Source organism: Austrofundulus limnaeus, unplaced genomic scaffold (genome assembly GCF_001266775.1).
Source record: "Austrofundulus limnaeus strain Quisiro unplaced genomic scaffold, Austrofundulus_limnaeus-1.0 Scaffold24, whole genome shotgun sequence".
NCBI classification, from domain to species: Eukaryota; Metazoa; Chordata; class Actinopteri; order Cyprinodontiformes; family Rivulidae; genus Austrofundulus; species Austrofundulus limnaeus.
This window is the reverse complement of record NW_013952426.1, coordinates 1,298,352-1,314,629: the sequence shown is the minus strand read 5'-3', so window position 1 is coordinate 1,314,629 and position 16,278 is coordinate 1,298,352. Positions and strand designations below refer to the sequence as shown.

Below are 16,278 nucleotides of genomic sequence, written 5' to 3'. Positions count from 1 at the left end.
GTAGATGTTACATGTACCAACAAATAACCTTGAGTACTTTATACTACTTTACTATATTTATATATAGTACTTTATAAAACCATTGATAAGCTATAGTTAAAATAATCTGCAAAATATGTACAAAATATTTTCACTTTTGTGAGCTTCTGAGACTTTGAAATAAATATTTGGATGACATCAGCGTACCCAACCTTTATCATGTCATTTATTTTAATTTACTCAGGAAGATTTATTATAGACCTTTGGGTGAGTTTGGAATCTAACCAACAACCTTCTGATCTAATGTACAATAACCACTAACTCAATGATTATAATCAGCTCTGGTGTATTTCTACTCACTGTGAAATAACTTCAGACCTGCTGTGTAAAACAATATTGCAAAACAACTGATGTTTCATATTCTATATTATGTAATTGTAGTTATATTAATGTCCTGCCACACCATGCAGTTTTAGACAACTTATAAAAATGTTGCCCAACACTGAAGTTGTCTATATTGAAGATCACATAAAAAAATCTACTAGAAATCTCTTTTGGACATATACATACTATAATGATATGATCAAATATATAACCTACATGAGTAATTTAGTCATAAGATTTTCTTAAGGTAGCAGTTGTCTAAAACTTTGGTGTGTCAGGTCCTTCAGCAATGACCCCATGAAAAGCAACTAAACTTTTAAGGAGAGAACGAGTATAAAACAAGAATTAAAATAGATCTGAAATCAACAAATTGTTTGGAAATAATTTATTTGCTTTTACAAATACAAAAACACCCTCTCTCACTCAGTTATCATAAAATAGGCAGATCTTGGTGGAGTTTGTGAAATCTTCTCCATGCGTCATCATGGATCCACCACTCCACAAAAACTGACAGCAGTTCTCCTTAAGGTACAATGTCGCTCAGTTCAGAGGATACGGTTTTTTTCAGCCTACAGTACGTGGAGAGAAAAGTCCAATGCTACTTTAAAACGACCTAAAAACAGATTGAGGTTGTTATTATTAAAAAAAAAGCAACAAACAGCCCAAACATGACAAAAGTTCCAGTTTTATATGATTTAGCAGCGATAAGTTAGACGGTTGAAACGGACGAATGTGGAGTTTTGTTTTGTTCTGACACGACTTCGGTCCTCAGGAGAAAGAGCTGATGTATACTTGACAAAATGAAATTCAAGTCATATTTATTAAAACTAATTTCTTCCCCCAACAAAAAAGCTACACAAAGATCCTTAAAAAAATCCAAGAGGTTGACAGTGATAAGAATTGACAGCTTCATGTGAAGACAGTTTTTGCATGTCATGTTGGTTTGTGCTTTGGCCTTTAAAAAAGAAAATGCATCAAACAGGTAACATTTGGCTGGATGTACCATTAATTAAAAAAAAAGTATAAGATCAGTAAAACAATAAACGAGGTGTTCTATTGTAATCAATATAATGCTGCTGCAGAAAAAATATATATTTCTCCAAAGTCCCTTTGGGCTTTATGTCCAAGCTTGGTCCTATTTTCATTGTGGTAAAACTGCAGCACATTCTCTCTTGCTAAGCTGATGCCTCGGCACAAAATCTGTTCTACTGTCCAGGAAAAAAAAATGGATGCATGTAGCTTGATAAAAATAAAATCCATTTATTTCAGCTCTCCCAGTGCTCAGCAGGCATCATGAGATCTCCCTGTGTCTGACTGATCCTTCAACCACTGACAGGCTGATGGTGCAAACCTCTGCTCAGGCAGGTCGGACCTCAGACGAGCTCAAGTACCTGTGAGGGAAGAAAAGGAAAAAAAGTACAACCTTGTRTTTTCTCAGGTATGTAAAGGCTGAACTCTACTGTGTAAATGCAGCCTATCACCCCAAAAAACTGATCGGGAAAAAAATAAAAATAAAACTAACGAGTTCTATACTGTTCCATACAAAAAGCACATTAAAAAAATCACAGTAAATGCTTTCTATTTTAATCTGAATTCTGTTTCACTTCACTTCAACACACATTTACTGCATATTTCACAGTAAAACATACCCACAGGATGATAAGGCCATCATTATGCTTGACTCTACAGATGATTTTAATTTGGTAAATTTAGACCCAGTAAATCCATCCTTTTTTAAATCAATCAATCAATTAGACAAGTTTAGTTTGTAACTTTTAGTAAAAAAGAATCAAAAACACAAACCTTGATTGTTCCCTGACTGTTTGCAGCGATCAGAACGTTTGATTCCTAAAAAAAACAAAAAACAAAGTAGTATTAATGCACAGCAAAATGGTTTCTGCGTGAAAGCTGAATCACCTGCAAAGAAAACATCAAAATTTGGCCAAAACATACGGTGATGTGAAAAATTGTCCTAAAACATTGAAATTATACTAAGAACACCAACTCACTCCATCAGGCAGAGCCCTCCAACAGACGGCACTGACAAATTCATTGGTGTCATCCTCTTTCTTGTCCTTGTCCAGGACACTCTTTACTGTGTCAAACTTGAACGTTAGCAATGTCTTGGAAAGTCCTTTGTAGTACAGATACAAGGAGTTGTTCTCACTGCCTATTAACACACCAAATCAAAACACACATTGTAAGTTCAAGTTCAAATGTTTTAGTAAAAGCTAGAACAGGAGTAACTTTTGAACATCCCTTTAAAAAGAATGCTTACCACAGGCAACATAGTCGCCATTGGATGCCAGCCCAACAAAGTTCTTCTCATTAATGTGACCTTTGAAGGAGCGCAGGCAGTGAGGTTTGTTGACGTTCCACAACTTCAGCTGGCTGTCTGTCGACCTGGAAATCACAACAGAGTTTCTGAATAAATAAAAATTTCACAACATTTGGCAGTACGATAAGGTCTAAGATCTCAACTTGTTTTCACTTTACAAGTGACTTTGATCTTTTTTCTATTAGGATACAAACAAGATTTTAGGACTTTCATACACATCGGGCAGTCTAAATTTGTAACATGCTACAGGAAAATTATAGACTGGTAAAACCTGGGATCTGAATCAGAATTAAGCATTTGACGTGAATCCATGCAACTAAAGACCAGTAAAAGCATCAGTCATGTCAATGGAGGCATTGTAATTAGGACAATACACATGGATTATCCAACTGCTAGAGTTTTAGTTAAACAGTTTTGATGTTGAAGATGGTCAAAAATAAAATCCCGTCAAAATAAATCAGAAGCAGCTTACGCAGAAACAATTTCCTCTCCGTTTACAAACTTGGCGTAGGACACGGCCTTCCTGTGGCCTTTGAACACCATGATTGGCTGCTTAGTGTTGCGTAGATCATAGTAGTGGACACAGTGGTCTGTGAGCAGCAGAGGGAAAAAAAATTCAGATGGGAAGAATGGGGGGAAAAATAAGGTGAGGGGAATTTTATTGTTGCAACAAAACTTTGTATCAACTATTTAAAACCCCAAAAACACATGTAGCCACGTTAAAGTTATGGCGCCATCTTTGCCAAGCTGTGATAAAACTACTGTTCAGAGCATGAAATGTTTATTTTATTTTTTCTTAATTATTGAGCAGCAATTCTTGTTTTTTAAATTCTTCTAGCTTTGACCAACAACTCAGAGGTCAAGAAAAGGTTTCCTTTTCCAGACCCTGAGGACTTCAGACACACAATCAGGAATATAAAGGAGCCAGAATAGTTCACATCTACCACAAAGTTCTGTTCTGCTGGTTTTAAACTCTGTCATCTAGTGTTAGTGATGGAGAATACTTTCCTATGCATAACTCAATATTTATTACATTTCCTGTTCTCCTTTGGGGCTAAGAAATGGCGTTTGTCTGGACCACCAGAGTCTGTGTAACCACAGAAGATATTTAGTATCTTCAAAGGGAAAATACACTGGTGGGAGGTGAGCCCCACAATAATAATACATCAAAACAAGAGAAAAACAAGTTTACAATCTATCAGCACGACACAAACATCGCAATCAAATGGTGGAACTCTGGATCTCACCCGCACAGCCGAAGGCCAAGTGATATCTTGAGGTCGGGCTGAATTTAACACAACAAACATTAGCTTTAGCCTCGATACTAGCCACTGAGTTGTCCAGATTGGTTGACCACAGCTTCACTAAAAGAGAAGAAAAACAACAAAACTTGACATAAAGGGTAATAAAGTGCAAAAGAGTAGTGGTTGACCAAAAAGCATGCCCTCAATCTGTAGCAACAAAAAGCAAATTTGTGATTTATGTCATAAAAAAAAACAAATCTGTCTGAAAATGGAGATGTATGAAGTTGTTTAGGAGCTTTTTAATGTGCACGTGTATGTTTTTAACAATGATATAAAACACCTCGTCACTTGTCAAACTCCATAACAACAGCATTTAATAATTGTTAAATAAATGTGTTTCTTGTTCATGTAGAAAATATTATGTTGTGCATGGAAAGCTTAGAATTTCTTCTGTCATCACTTTAGGAGACAGAGACATCAGTTTAGGAACCATGGTACAAAGAGATCTGCACACACCTTTAGCATCATCAGAACCAGAAGCTAAGAGCTTGGGGTCCATCAGATTAAAGTCGACACTCCAACATCTTTTTTCATGTTCCTGAAGAAATAGAAACTTTAAACTTTTGAAAGCTGTCATGACAAAACATATCTGGCATTTTAACAAGAACAACCAACAACACAAAACAAAATGCACTGCAGGTATCCCACCTGGTAGACTTTGGACCTCTGCCCGGTGAAGCCATCCCACAAAATGACGGTACCTTCATAATCACTGCTGGCCAAGAGGTTCTTGTGATAACTGCTCCAGCTGATACAGCTACAACAAAAGGAAGGATGTGGAGGAATCCATCACTTTTAAGTGGAGATTCTGGAGGTCATTGTTTTAACTTAGTAAACTGTAGCATTCACTACTTTGTTTAAAGTTTGGACATGTGCTGATCCATACCACAGTTCAGACACTGTTTCAGTTTCAATAAAATGAAGGAATATGTGATACATAGTTTTTTTATTCCATTTTCCTTTTGTCAGAGATTTATTAATGTATTTGATGATTAGATTTAAGAAGACTTAATACATATACATGCCAATGTCTCCTCACCTGATTTTGGAATTGCAGGTCATTTCATTGACCGGGTAGTGGATGTCCACCGCATCCTGGATGACAGTTCCATACTCAAAAACCTTGATCTTCTTGGTCACACCAGCGATGGCAAAGTAGTCACAATCCCGGTCAAACTCAATACTGAAACACAGGAGAGATCATCGTGCAAGACGGTGACGACCCGTGCTTCTTAACTGGAATTCTAGTAATCATACAAACACCTGATAAAGAATAATTTAGGGTCTAGTTGTACAACTTTAAGCTTTTCATACCTAGAGACAATACTGGAGCCGTTATACAGATCACTGGCGTAGGAGAGGGTGGCCAGTGGCCGCACAGTGTTGTAGCGAGTGAATTTAGACAAACACTCCATAAAATCATCCAGCTGGTTCAGGTTCCTGCCTTCATCTGAAAACAATAAAACACTCAACCTGAATACATTCCATCTTGTGAAGAAAAAAAAAAAGAGCATAAAAAATTCAGACAACGCTTCATGTTGTACTTCAAATATCTTAACTCACAAAATAGAGGAGTTGATCTATGTTTTTTTTAATACAGGATTTTATTATAGCACAAAACAAAAACTTTTTACCAATGCTTAAACACAGACTGATCAAAAGTACCAAGTTTCTGACAAAGGTTTAAACAATGGTAATGAAATAGTAAAGTGATCCCTGCTGAGCTATAGTTCCACTACCTTCAATGCTGTGGAACAGCAGAGCAGAAAAACAAATAACTAATTACAGAGGTTAAACCTATCAACTGAGTACCTGTGATGCGTGACATCTTGTTAGAGAAGTAGCACTGCTCTAGATCCTCAAAATGAGCCGTCAGTCTCTTTCTTCTTGATGCTAGAGTGCTGTTGTACCAGGTCTGTCGCTTTCCCTGTACAAACAGTACCAAAGGTGCAGCTACGTCAGTGCTAAACACTCATAATGGCACGCAGCTTGTCAGAGAAAATACAATTCTAGCAAGATCATAAAAAATGTGAGGTGACTTTGACTACCGGAGTTGTTGCACCAAATCCTGGAGGCGGATTGTAATCTGGTGGATCAATGATGTTACTATAGATAGAAGAAAAAGGGAAATTAACATTAAATGATTATTATTGTAAAAAAAATACCAACAAAACAAAACATAAAATGTTACTGAATGATGACCTCTTTTCCTGTACACATATCTTTAAAATGCAGCGATCAGCTGTACCTGGGTGCTGGAGAGGGGGTCTCAACATTAGGCACTGTACACTCTGCCTCGATTATTGGAGAATAAAGCCCACTCATTTCCTGACAAAAACAACAAAGTCAGTTGTTTGTTAATGTACAGATGTATTGAATTATAGCTCTGTTAGCTTCCCTTTGAAAACCATGTAAATAAGGGTTTGAATGATTCATTCAGCGCGTTCTGGTAACTTACCTCAACACGTTTAATGTCTTCTTCAAGGAAGTTAAGCTCTTTCTGTAGTTGGTCTAGTTGCTGTTGACGAAGAAAAACAAACACAAACATGCTTAGATGTTTTGTTACATTGTTTTAAATTATAAGCTTATGCTTTCTACAGTTTTATTTTTATTCTAATAAAAAAATGCCCACTACAGTTCTAGTTTTTGTATTGTTATACAAAATCTCTGTGCTCAATCTTTGTATTGGCTCAGTGATACCTCTCTCTTGTTTCTCCTGGCTTCTTTCAGAAACTCCATGAGGATCTGTCTCTGAGCTGCCTGGGATTCCTAACAGATGAAAACATCAAACACAATCAAACAAGAGAGAACTGCAACATGTACTGAAAACCCTAGAAGTTGTTTTTCTGCTCTGGAGGTTGCAGTCAGGTATTTTATTGGTACATTTCCATGCAATCTTCCAATACTGTACTTCAAAATAACATAACCCCTTAAAATTTCTTAGAGAAAGAGTTTGTGTGTCACAAACAGCAGATGATGATGGCAGTCACCTCTACATCAGAATGTGAATGTCTGTCATAGCAAAACAAGACAAAAGCCGAAAACCGAAGTTTGGACTTAAGGTAGCAAAAGATGGGCAGATTCATGGAAAAAACACCTCAATCCACCTTCATAAAAAACCCCAAACTTCTTTCTGACTGATGCCTGAATTTATTTGATAAGTGCCAAAAAATCTACAGGAGTAAGAAAATCTTAAAAAGGTTCAGCGGCAATGAAGCGACAGTGAGATCAGGACTGAGAAATGAGGTTTGACATATTTATGATTTTTAGTGTGCTAAGAGTTTATAGCTAGGGTGTAGTTTAGTATGTATATGGTTTAGCAGAGGTATATTAAGTACTTCAAGAAATAATAATAGTAAAAGTAAAACTACCATAACAGAAAATGATTTTGGTAAAAATTAATTTCGTTGACAAGAGAAGTTTATAATTAACAGTCATAAAACTGCTCACAATAAACAGGAAAGGAAAAGGAAAACTAAAAAAAGTACTTAAATAAATCCGAAATCATACATGTTAGTCCCTTAGATGTTTATTCTAACCCTCTAAAACGTAATTTTCAGACACAAAAAAACTACTTTTTCTATATTAGGGGGAAGACAATGACACTTTAAACGACTGTCGGCCACCGAGGAAGACAGAACATGGGGTGGAGGTAACGGTTTGTTGACATTTGACTATTTCTTTAAGTCTTATTTCTATCAAGGTTTCATTAAACCACAATTTCTGTAAAGAAAAATGTATTTTACCCTAAAAATTCAAAAGCAAGATCAGATCTGTGCCATCCAACTCACAATGACAAGTGGGTTATTGAGCACTCAGAGAACTTTAAATATTGACTGACAGCAAAAGACCTGATTATCAAATTGACTTTTAGTGCTTTGTTTAATAGCTAGAAAGAGATACAGAATCACACAAAGTGACAAAGCAGAAAGCTGGTTCTGAACAGTTTGGTAGCGCCAAAAGATAATCATCCAATAAAGATCAGGATTTGTCTGCAGCTCTCACTCACACTCAACAGTTCATAGTAGGAGATTCTGTGTTGAATGAGTGGAAAAAAACAGACGTGTATCAGAAAATAATATGAAGCAGCATCTCTAATCAGAGCAAATGTTTAAAGTGCTCAGAATTTGGTTCAGTATTAAACACAGGAAAACAAAGCCTGATTTTCCAGACTCCTTCCTGGCTTGTTCATCTCTGCAAAAAAAATAAAAAATCAGGAGTCAATACAGCAGCAGGGATTTGTGTTTTCTCCATGTGAAACATGTGTCTCAGGATGGCAAAATGTGTGAAAATACAACACAACATCACCCTTTTGCTCATAACTGGGTCAGGCGGTTCCCTCACACACCTAAAATTAGACGAGCGGCTAAACTTTTCTGACTTCATTTATCAATGGTGACAGTTTTGCAACCAATCAAATGTGCAGTGTRGCTGCTTTCCTTGTTGCAAAAGCTGACAGTGGCACAATATACACCACGACCACATTCCCAGCAGATTAGACAGAACTGTTGCAAACCAGGAAATTTCACAGTCAAAATCAAATGTTTTCAATATTCTGTTGTGGACAAATTATCCTGCTGGAAACACTTTCAATCATCTTGGCCAATTGTCATTTCTAAGTTGAAGTGACTTTTGATATTTGCACAATTATAAACAAACTAATCTCAGCTCAGTTACTAGTTTTATTCTGGTGTGTGCTTATGTTGAGCAAAGTGGTTTAGAGTTGTTGCATGGCTCCATGTGATATTATGAAACATATKTTTTTAACATGTTTTCTGAATCTTTACAGGGTTCCCGGCATTTTATGAAAAAAAAATTCCYGGAGTTTTCCAGGGTAAATCCTGATTTCATGGAGATATTTCAGTCACACGMAACACTCTTAGGTGGYAGGCAAAGATGTTTTTTCTCTAGCAGTGAKTGATATAACACTACAATAAGTACAGTAGCGTCAAAATTAAGATCATCTTAAACAGCAGAGCAGTGTTCAGATTTTTAGAGTTCCTGAGTTGCTGGGAAGCCTGCTTTAAAACAGAGTAATTGAAGTGAAAGAACAAGTCAACAGGATGTMCTGTAGCTCCTACTTCTCTTTTCTTTTCACAGAATGACAAAACGAGACAGAAACGGGATGTGTCAGATTTTTGAGACTGGACAAGGTTTTAGTGCCGCTCATCAGCATCGACCTACGACTTTCTGAGAAAAGCATCAAGTTATTCATTCACAATTTAACAACACTTCACTTTTGTCAGCACAGGCTAAGGGTACCCACTCTGGCTATATTTTTTAGCACAAATGTGAAAAAAAAATCCTTTTTATCTAGAAGATAGTTAACCTTTTGTGAGCAATTGCTCATAAAGATCAGAGCAAAAGCCAGACATGTAACAGTCCTCAAAGTCATAAAATAATACCTTCTAAGCAACAACAAACATCTCCAATGTTGGCTAAAATAAAAGTAAAAAGCAGCATTCTGCTGCCTAACATCCTACGAAAAATCAAAAATGTTGTTTAAACATGTTTTCTGAAGAGATYTGTTTAACAAATCCATTCCTGTGTATAGAACTGTTGCCTCCAGCGAGAAGGTTGCCAGATCAAATCCCAGCTTGGGACCTTTAGATTTTGCATGTTCTTTACATACATATTTGGGTTTTCTCCAGGTACTCTGGTTTTCTCCCACAGACCAAAATCATGAATGTGAATTGGTAACTCTAAATTGTCCCTAAGTGTGAGTGAGACAGTGAATGGTTGTTTGTCTTGTTTATGTGATGGACTTGGGATCTGTCTAGGTTAGGGTTGGGTGGCTAAAAAAATAATCAGGATTAATAGATTATTCAGTTTGTTTGTTATTTTAATGGTATTGTTAATGGTAAAAGTAAATTCATTTATACTATACTGGTGCAGGATTCCCATTTTAGGTAATAAAATATTTAGTCTGGATTGCTTAGCTATAAACAACTATGACTGTTGTAATAAATGAAGGCTAAAGACATAATTCCTACCAACTACTGTAAAAATGTTTAAATTTGAAAAATTCACTCCAACTATTTCGTTTAAGTCAGGATAGAAGAAAAGCAACAAACAAGTGTGCTACAGCTCATGTCAATCTGTTGCTGTGCTTATATCTTTATTTGACACACTTACATTAAGTGGTTTTAATCATGAAACTTACACTGTTTATGTCCTGATCGACACCCAGTGGTGAGTGCAATATATCCATCAGCTTTGTATTAATCTGTGGATCCTCATCTACACTGTTAATACCTTGCCAGGGAGCCACTAGGATTAATCAGTACACATAATGCTAGCCATGCTTATACATCTGTAATATATGAGATTATCAGATTTAGATAAACGTATTTTGCAACTGGAACATAAAAAATACCTGTTGTTAACTTTAGACGGGTTCGGTGTGTGCAGCTGTTTTCTGTTCTATTGCTGCTGAAATGTTGTTCTTAAACTGTTGGACTATTTGCTCATGCAGTTTTCTACAAAGTGGTGAACCTCACCCCATCCTTGCTTATGAACAGCTGAGCCTACTGGGGATGCTCCTATTATACCCAAGCATAACACTCATGTTTCTAATTAACCTTTTCACCTGTGGAATGCTCCAAACAGGTGTTCTTTTAACCATTCCTCAATTTGCCCAATCTTTTGTTGACCCTTTCCCAGATTTTTTGGAATGTGTTTCAAGCATCAAATTCAAAATGAGTGAATATTTGAAAATAAATAAATAAATAGATAGATTAATTAATTAATTAATTAAAAAATAATAAAGTTTAGTGTTTAGAACATTAAATATCTCGTCTTTGTAGTGTATTCAATAGAATATAAGTTGAAAAGGGTTTGCAAGTCATCATATTGTTTTTATTTACGTTTTACACAACGTGCCAGCTTCAATGGAATTGAGGTTGTATATATGCCAGGGTTTCCCCTAGGATTTTCTTTAACCGTGGTGATGTGGTGATGATCTCTCATGAGCGGGGTGGGGGGTGCTAAATGGAAATTGAAATTTAATTTAATAAGTACATTGTTATGTATACAAAGTGTAATATATATACAAATGTTCTCAGTCAGCAGGTTGACAGTTTTAAGAGCTGCTTGAGGAGAACTTCCTCGTTCTCCTTCTCATCCTCTTTGAAATAAAGATCAAAAACCAACATCCAACATCCAAAAGCTTTCTGCTTACAGGTCAAACATTTTTATTTAAAGAGGAGTAAACTGTGTACATGACCTTATTAAAACTTACAGTTTAGTGTTCTTAGGACTGAAGACGTTGGGAGGAAAGAGGTTTTTAAACATCTTTTCTATCATTTTAGAGTTTTCAATTGAGGGGTAGGCCTGTCACGATAACAAATTTTGCTGGGCGATTAATTGTCTCACAAATTATTGCGATAAGCGATAATATTGCCTGGTGAGCATTTTACAACTAATAATTATAAAAGCGTAATATGCAAGTGTAATAAATCAATAAACTTTAATTTTTAAAGAATGTTTAACAAAGCGGACTCTCAGTCTCTAACAAAAAATGCACTTGAATAAAAAAAAACAAAGAACAACAAAATGTAAATTAAAAACCACGCACAACTAAGACAGTAAATAAACAATATTAAAGAGCAGCATCTCTTTAGAGATGAAGCAAACTACACAGCCTGGTGAGGACCCACTGTTTCTTATGGGGACATAAGCCCAGTTCACATCCCATGTAAAGTGTAGGCTAGGTTTAGGGTCAAATGGTAATAGGAAATACTAGTAAATGAATGAAAGTCAATGCAAATTTTAATGATTAATACAGATTTGTTTTTGCATAAATTACAGATTTTTGATGCTCATTACACAAGTAACCATCTGAATGGGTTGACATATGGACTCTGAAGTCCCGGGCAGGTCGGAGCCGCGATGCATGTGGAGAGGTGCAGCAGCTGCGGTCAAACTGCCTCTCAGCCCTCGCTTTAAAACCAGTAAGGTGATCTGTCGCAGTTTTGTTGTGCTCGTGAACACACAGTGTTACAGGAGAAATGCTGCGAGCTGCTTTTAGAAATATATATAAAATACGACATAATCCTCGGTGGAAAATAGTCCAGGAAACGCTGAGGGCTTTCCCGTGAGGTGTTCACCTGAGCTGAGGCAAGCTGAACCCCAGAGAGAGAAAAAAAGGCAGCGCTGTCAGTCAGACAGCACGACCCGCCCTGCTCTGTTCTCATTGGGTAAAACTTTGACTGTGGTTCTCTTTATTGGATGAAAGAACCGTCAGTTAGACAGTAGACGTCCCTAAATGGACGGCTTTAACAAGTTTTTTCTCTCGTTCATTTTTACTACCAAGAACACCCGCGAAGGAAATCTTAAAGCTTTTTTCTTGGTTGTCCACCGAACAACCGGGAGGCAGGATCTGGTTGTCCGAAACGAAAATAGGTTGTCTCGGATGATTGTGTCAACCCGTTTTATGTTGATTAAAAAAAGAAAAACACCTACATTCCAAAGGTGTGGCGGCTTTTATTTAGCCGTGGCGGTGCGCCACGATCAATTACATGCAGGGGAAACCCTGTATGCACGTCTTCCCCAACAAGGAATAATCAGCTATGATCAATCTACCGCTGTGATGATTGTTACATTCATTAATATGTCAACAAAAAGCATACAATTACTTACCGCCTCCAGCTGCTTCTTCTTCTGAACCAGAAGCTCCAACATCAGATTGACGTTTGCAAGATCCAAGTTCTCCTGATCAGGATTCAAAATATCCTGGAAGACCTGCCACCGAGACCAGTTCTAGGGGTCAGAAACAGTATGGTGAAAACATAACTAACTAGAAGCACTCAAGAGAGCGCACACCTCCGCCAATAGGGTCACTCGCACAAATGATCTAGATCAGAGGAGCCCAAAGTGGGGCCCGCGGGCCAAATTTGGCCCACCAAGCCATTTGATTTGGCCCACCAACCGTTGCCAAAGTTACAAGGTTGTAACCTGTTATCCTATGTAGAAACACAGTATTTCCATTGGTCAAATGACTATATAAAAKGGCTGTAGTGAAGGTAGTTTTCGTTCATGGTGCTGACTTTATTTTTGATTTATTAGGATTAAACATGAAATGACAAGAAATATTTAGATCAGATTTAACCACATGTAGATTTGCACACTTTATAAGGCCACCAAAATTCATATTTTATCAATTTATGAAATGTCCCATGTACCTTTGCTATTTGAGCATATGGCAGACTTTCTCCAAGTGCACAGACTAAAACAAAAGAGGGCCACTGCATACTTTAATCATTAAAAATAAAGGACTTTACTTAAAAAGTATTTGCATTTCATGTATTATATTACTACATTTGGCCCGCAGGCCTGGATAGATTTTCATTTTGGTCCTCTCGGGGAAAATGTTTGGGCACCCCTGATCTAGATCACCACCAAAACGTAACTGTTCGTTCTTTGTGTCGACCTCAACATTTCCTGAAAATCCATTCAGAACATTTTGAGGGCCGAAAACGCAGCCTCCTTGGCGGAGGTAACTAATGTAAAACTTTGGCAGAAAAAAAAAAGAGAGTATAGGATGAGCTTTACTTACAGGAGGATCTAATTTCAGTCTCTTCTCCTCCGACCTCTGTTTCTGTTTCAGGATCAGCTCATTTACTAGAATATCACAAGTGGGACACGGTGAGGGGGAAGAGAAACAAGAACAGGGCATGAGAACCACCTACGAGGAGATAAATATTTATTTGATCAAACTGCTCCTATTGTCAAACATATGTTTCGATACGACAAGCGTAACTTTATTCTGTCTCAGTCATTTAGCTGAACAACTACACAAGGTAAATTATCCAAGTCATGGCACCAACAATGTAAAAAAAACGTCCTTCCACAATAAAAATACCCACCAAGAAAGTTTGGGTACAGCTGTTCCACACTATCAACAGTATAGTTACACTTGGGACATCTGTTGCTGTCCTTCAAGCTCTCGCGAATACACTTGAAACTGCATGGAGGGGAAGTACATAGAACCATAAGTAAATTTAATAAAACGTGGTTTAAAAAATACTTTTTCTCTGTTGGGGATTTGACAGGGTATTTGATGTGAAACACTGCAAACCCCTGAGATCCAGATAAACACTTACCAAAAACTGTGGCCACACTTTGTCATGTGTGCTTCCTCTATCATTTCGAAGCAAATTGGACTGGAAGTGGGGGGGAAAAAAGACAACAAGGCGTGTCAAATTGGATCTTTAAGCMCTGCTTAACTTGGACAAAATTCAAACTAACCAGACAAAGTCGTTGCTTTTATCTTCGTATGAATTCAAGAGGCCATTGTATAAAGGTGCTTGATGGAGGGACCTCTTCCTGCTGCCTGTGGACGGTGTCGGTCTGCCCATGGAAGCATACCCGGCCCGGGACGACGGCACCGCGGCCACGGGTGACCCAGACATGCCTCCCTCGCCGGCTGCTGGCAGAGTTCGGGAGGAGGGCACAACATTTCCCGAAGAGTTCCCATTGCTAGTGACGGCGGTGCTTCCACTGCCTCCTCCTGTGCTGCTGCTGCTGGTGCTGGGGCTAGGCACCGAACTCGCCCCACCGCCGCTTTGCTGCGGCCGGCTGCCTGACATCACGCAAGAGACCGACTTGAAAAAAAAAAAAAAAAAAACAAATCCGCTGCGTCGCTCTTCAAAGCATCCGTACAGCGTTGCTGTTTGGCTGCTTTAGCAGGTTAGCTTGCTCGGTGGTGTGCTAGCATCCTGGGAGAGAAGCAACAGAGTGAAAAAGCTATTTAAAATGTATCCATTGGAGCCCGACTTGCGTCTATTGGGAACGTTTTGCAAAATCACTGGATTATGAATTGTAAAAATACGCCGAAAAATGCGCCAATACTCTATCGGACAGTAAAATAACCACGACTGCGTTGTCCAGGAGATTAGCCGGATAGCTACAGTTAGCTGGTGAGAGTGATCCCTCTTGAACGCAGTTGTGCTTCTTGGTTTCAACCACCGCCCCCTAGCGGTAAGGCGGAAAAGGCGCAGGAAAATACCACAGACTTTTAAAAAAATTAAAAGTATTTTAATACGTCATCAGCCCACCTATCGTTTTTTTAATTGAACTTTATTAAGAACAAGTTCAACAATTTCAACAAAACAGTAACACATACTTATTAACATATAGAAACAGCCATAACTCCAAATGATTACAATAAATTCTGCATACACATCAGGTGAAACACATCTTATATTACGTCTTCCTGGTTCAAAGAGTAAAGAAAAAAAAATCAAAACAAAAAGAAAATAAGAAAAAAACATAAATAACAGAAAGTTGTATAATTTACTCAATGAACTAAATTGACAGAGGGCTACCTCAACGGTTGTAAAACAGGTCTTATTTCTTCCTTTCCAGCTCACTGGTGCCCTCATGGAAAATACCAGCCATCATAAATGTGTTAAGTTACCATAACCTTTTTTATTTATGAAAATATATCAAAACATATAACTTAAGGGTATTTTTATCTTACTTTTTAACTTTTGAAAGCAATAAAAACCTCTGATTTCAAGCACTTTAAAGACCATAGACAGATCAACTTTGTCTCAAGAATAAAAAACAACAATTGCATATTTTGACCATCAATGATCTACACGTTTCCTTTATTTTGATAAGTCTCAAAGAACATCCTCTTTTAATTGCTTTGACATGAAACACAAGCAGGCATGTCACATCTAAGGAGGGAAGCGAGCGACTTAGCCAAGATATACAGAGCTGTGTCTTTCAGGCATCCACCTGCAGCTCTGCAAATAAAACCCAAGAAGCACGAACACATTTACACTCACAGTTTATTCAACCTGCCACTTGTTTTTCCACCTTTACCTCCATGTGGACAGACAAACAGGGGAGTTTGGTCCATGCACGGATTTTCCTGTGTTTGCGGAAGAAGTTTATCATAGTGGAGCTCAGCTGGATGGTGATTTTTCTTTCTTTTTCTTTTTTTTTTTAGCAAAAGGAAAGGTTCGGACACACATGAAAGTACGTTGATCTTTAAAAAGGACCACCATCACCTTTTTAATCTTTAAAGGCAAAATTGATTTTTAAAGTGGAGAGGATGGAAAATTTAAAGGCACATCTGTAATCCAAACATAAGAAGCAGCTTGTACATGAAGTCACGTTCACCAATGGCCTCTGTATGCCTTGAGAAAAGCACCTGCAGTGGTGTGTCCATTTATCTTCAGCTCTTTAATGTTTAGTTGAAAGAAAAAAAAAAAAACATCTCTCTCTTCGTTCTCCACATTTGTCCTGCACATCAGCCTGGAT

The 16,278-nt window shown here is 37.6% G+C and overlaps 1 protein-coding gene across 2 annotated transcripts; it reads right to left on the bottom strand.

Annotated features, from left to right (window-relative positions):
- Positions 1–733: 733 nt before the first annotated feature.
- Positions 734–14,968, bottom strand: cop1 (COP1 E3 ubiquitin ligase). 2 transcript variants are annotated; one of them, XM_014004455.1, is made up of 20 exons: positions 14,254–14,968; positions 14,109–14,168; positions 13,872–13,969; positions 13,562–13,626; positions 12,646–12,765; positions 6,706–6,774; positions 6,464–6,523; positions 6,254–6,333; positions 6,054–6,111; positions 5,818–5,932; positions 5,320–5,455; positions 5,045–5,188; positions 4,654–4,762; positions 4,462–4,543; positions 3,949–4,065; positions 3,174–3,291; positions 2,642–2,766; positions 2,373–2,533; positions 2,167–2,211; positions 734–1,754 (listed from the first exon to the last, which is right to left on the bottom strand). In XM_014004455.1, exons 1-20 carry the CDS (start codon positions 14,592–14,594, stop codon positions 1,737–1,739), a joined length of 2,121 nt encoding a protein of 706 aa, XP_013859909.1. In that variant the 5' UTR covers positions 14,595–14,968; the 3' UTR covers positions 734–1,736. The 2 variants fall into 2 exon arrangements, with proteins under 2 accessions (XP_013859909.1, XP_013859910.1); XM_014004456.1 differs by having other exon boundaries at positions 12,646–12,747.
- Positions 14,969–16,278: the final 1,310 nt, after the last annotated feature.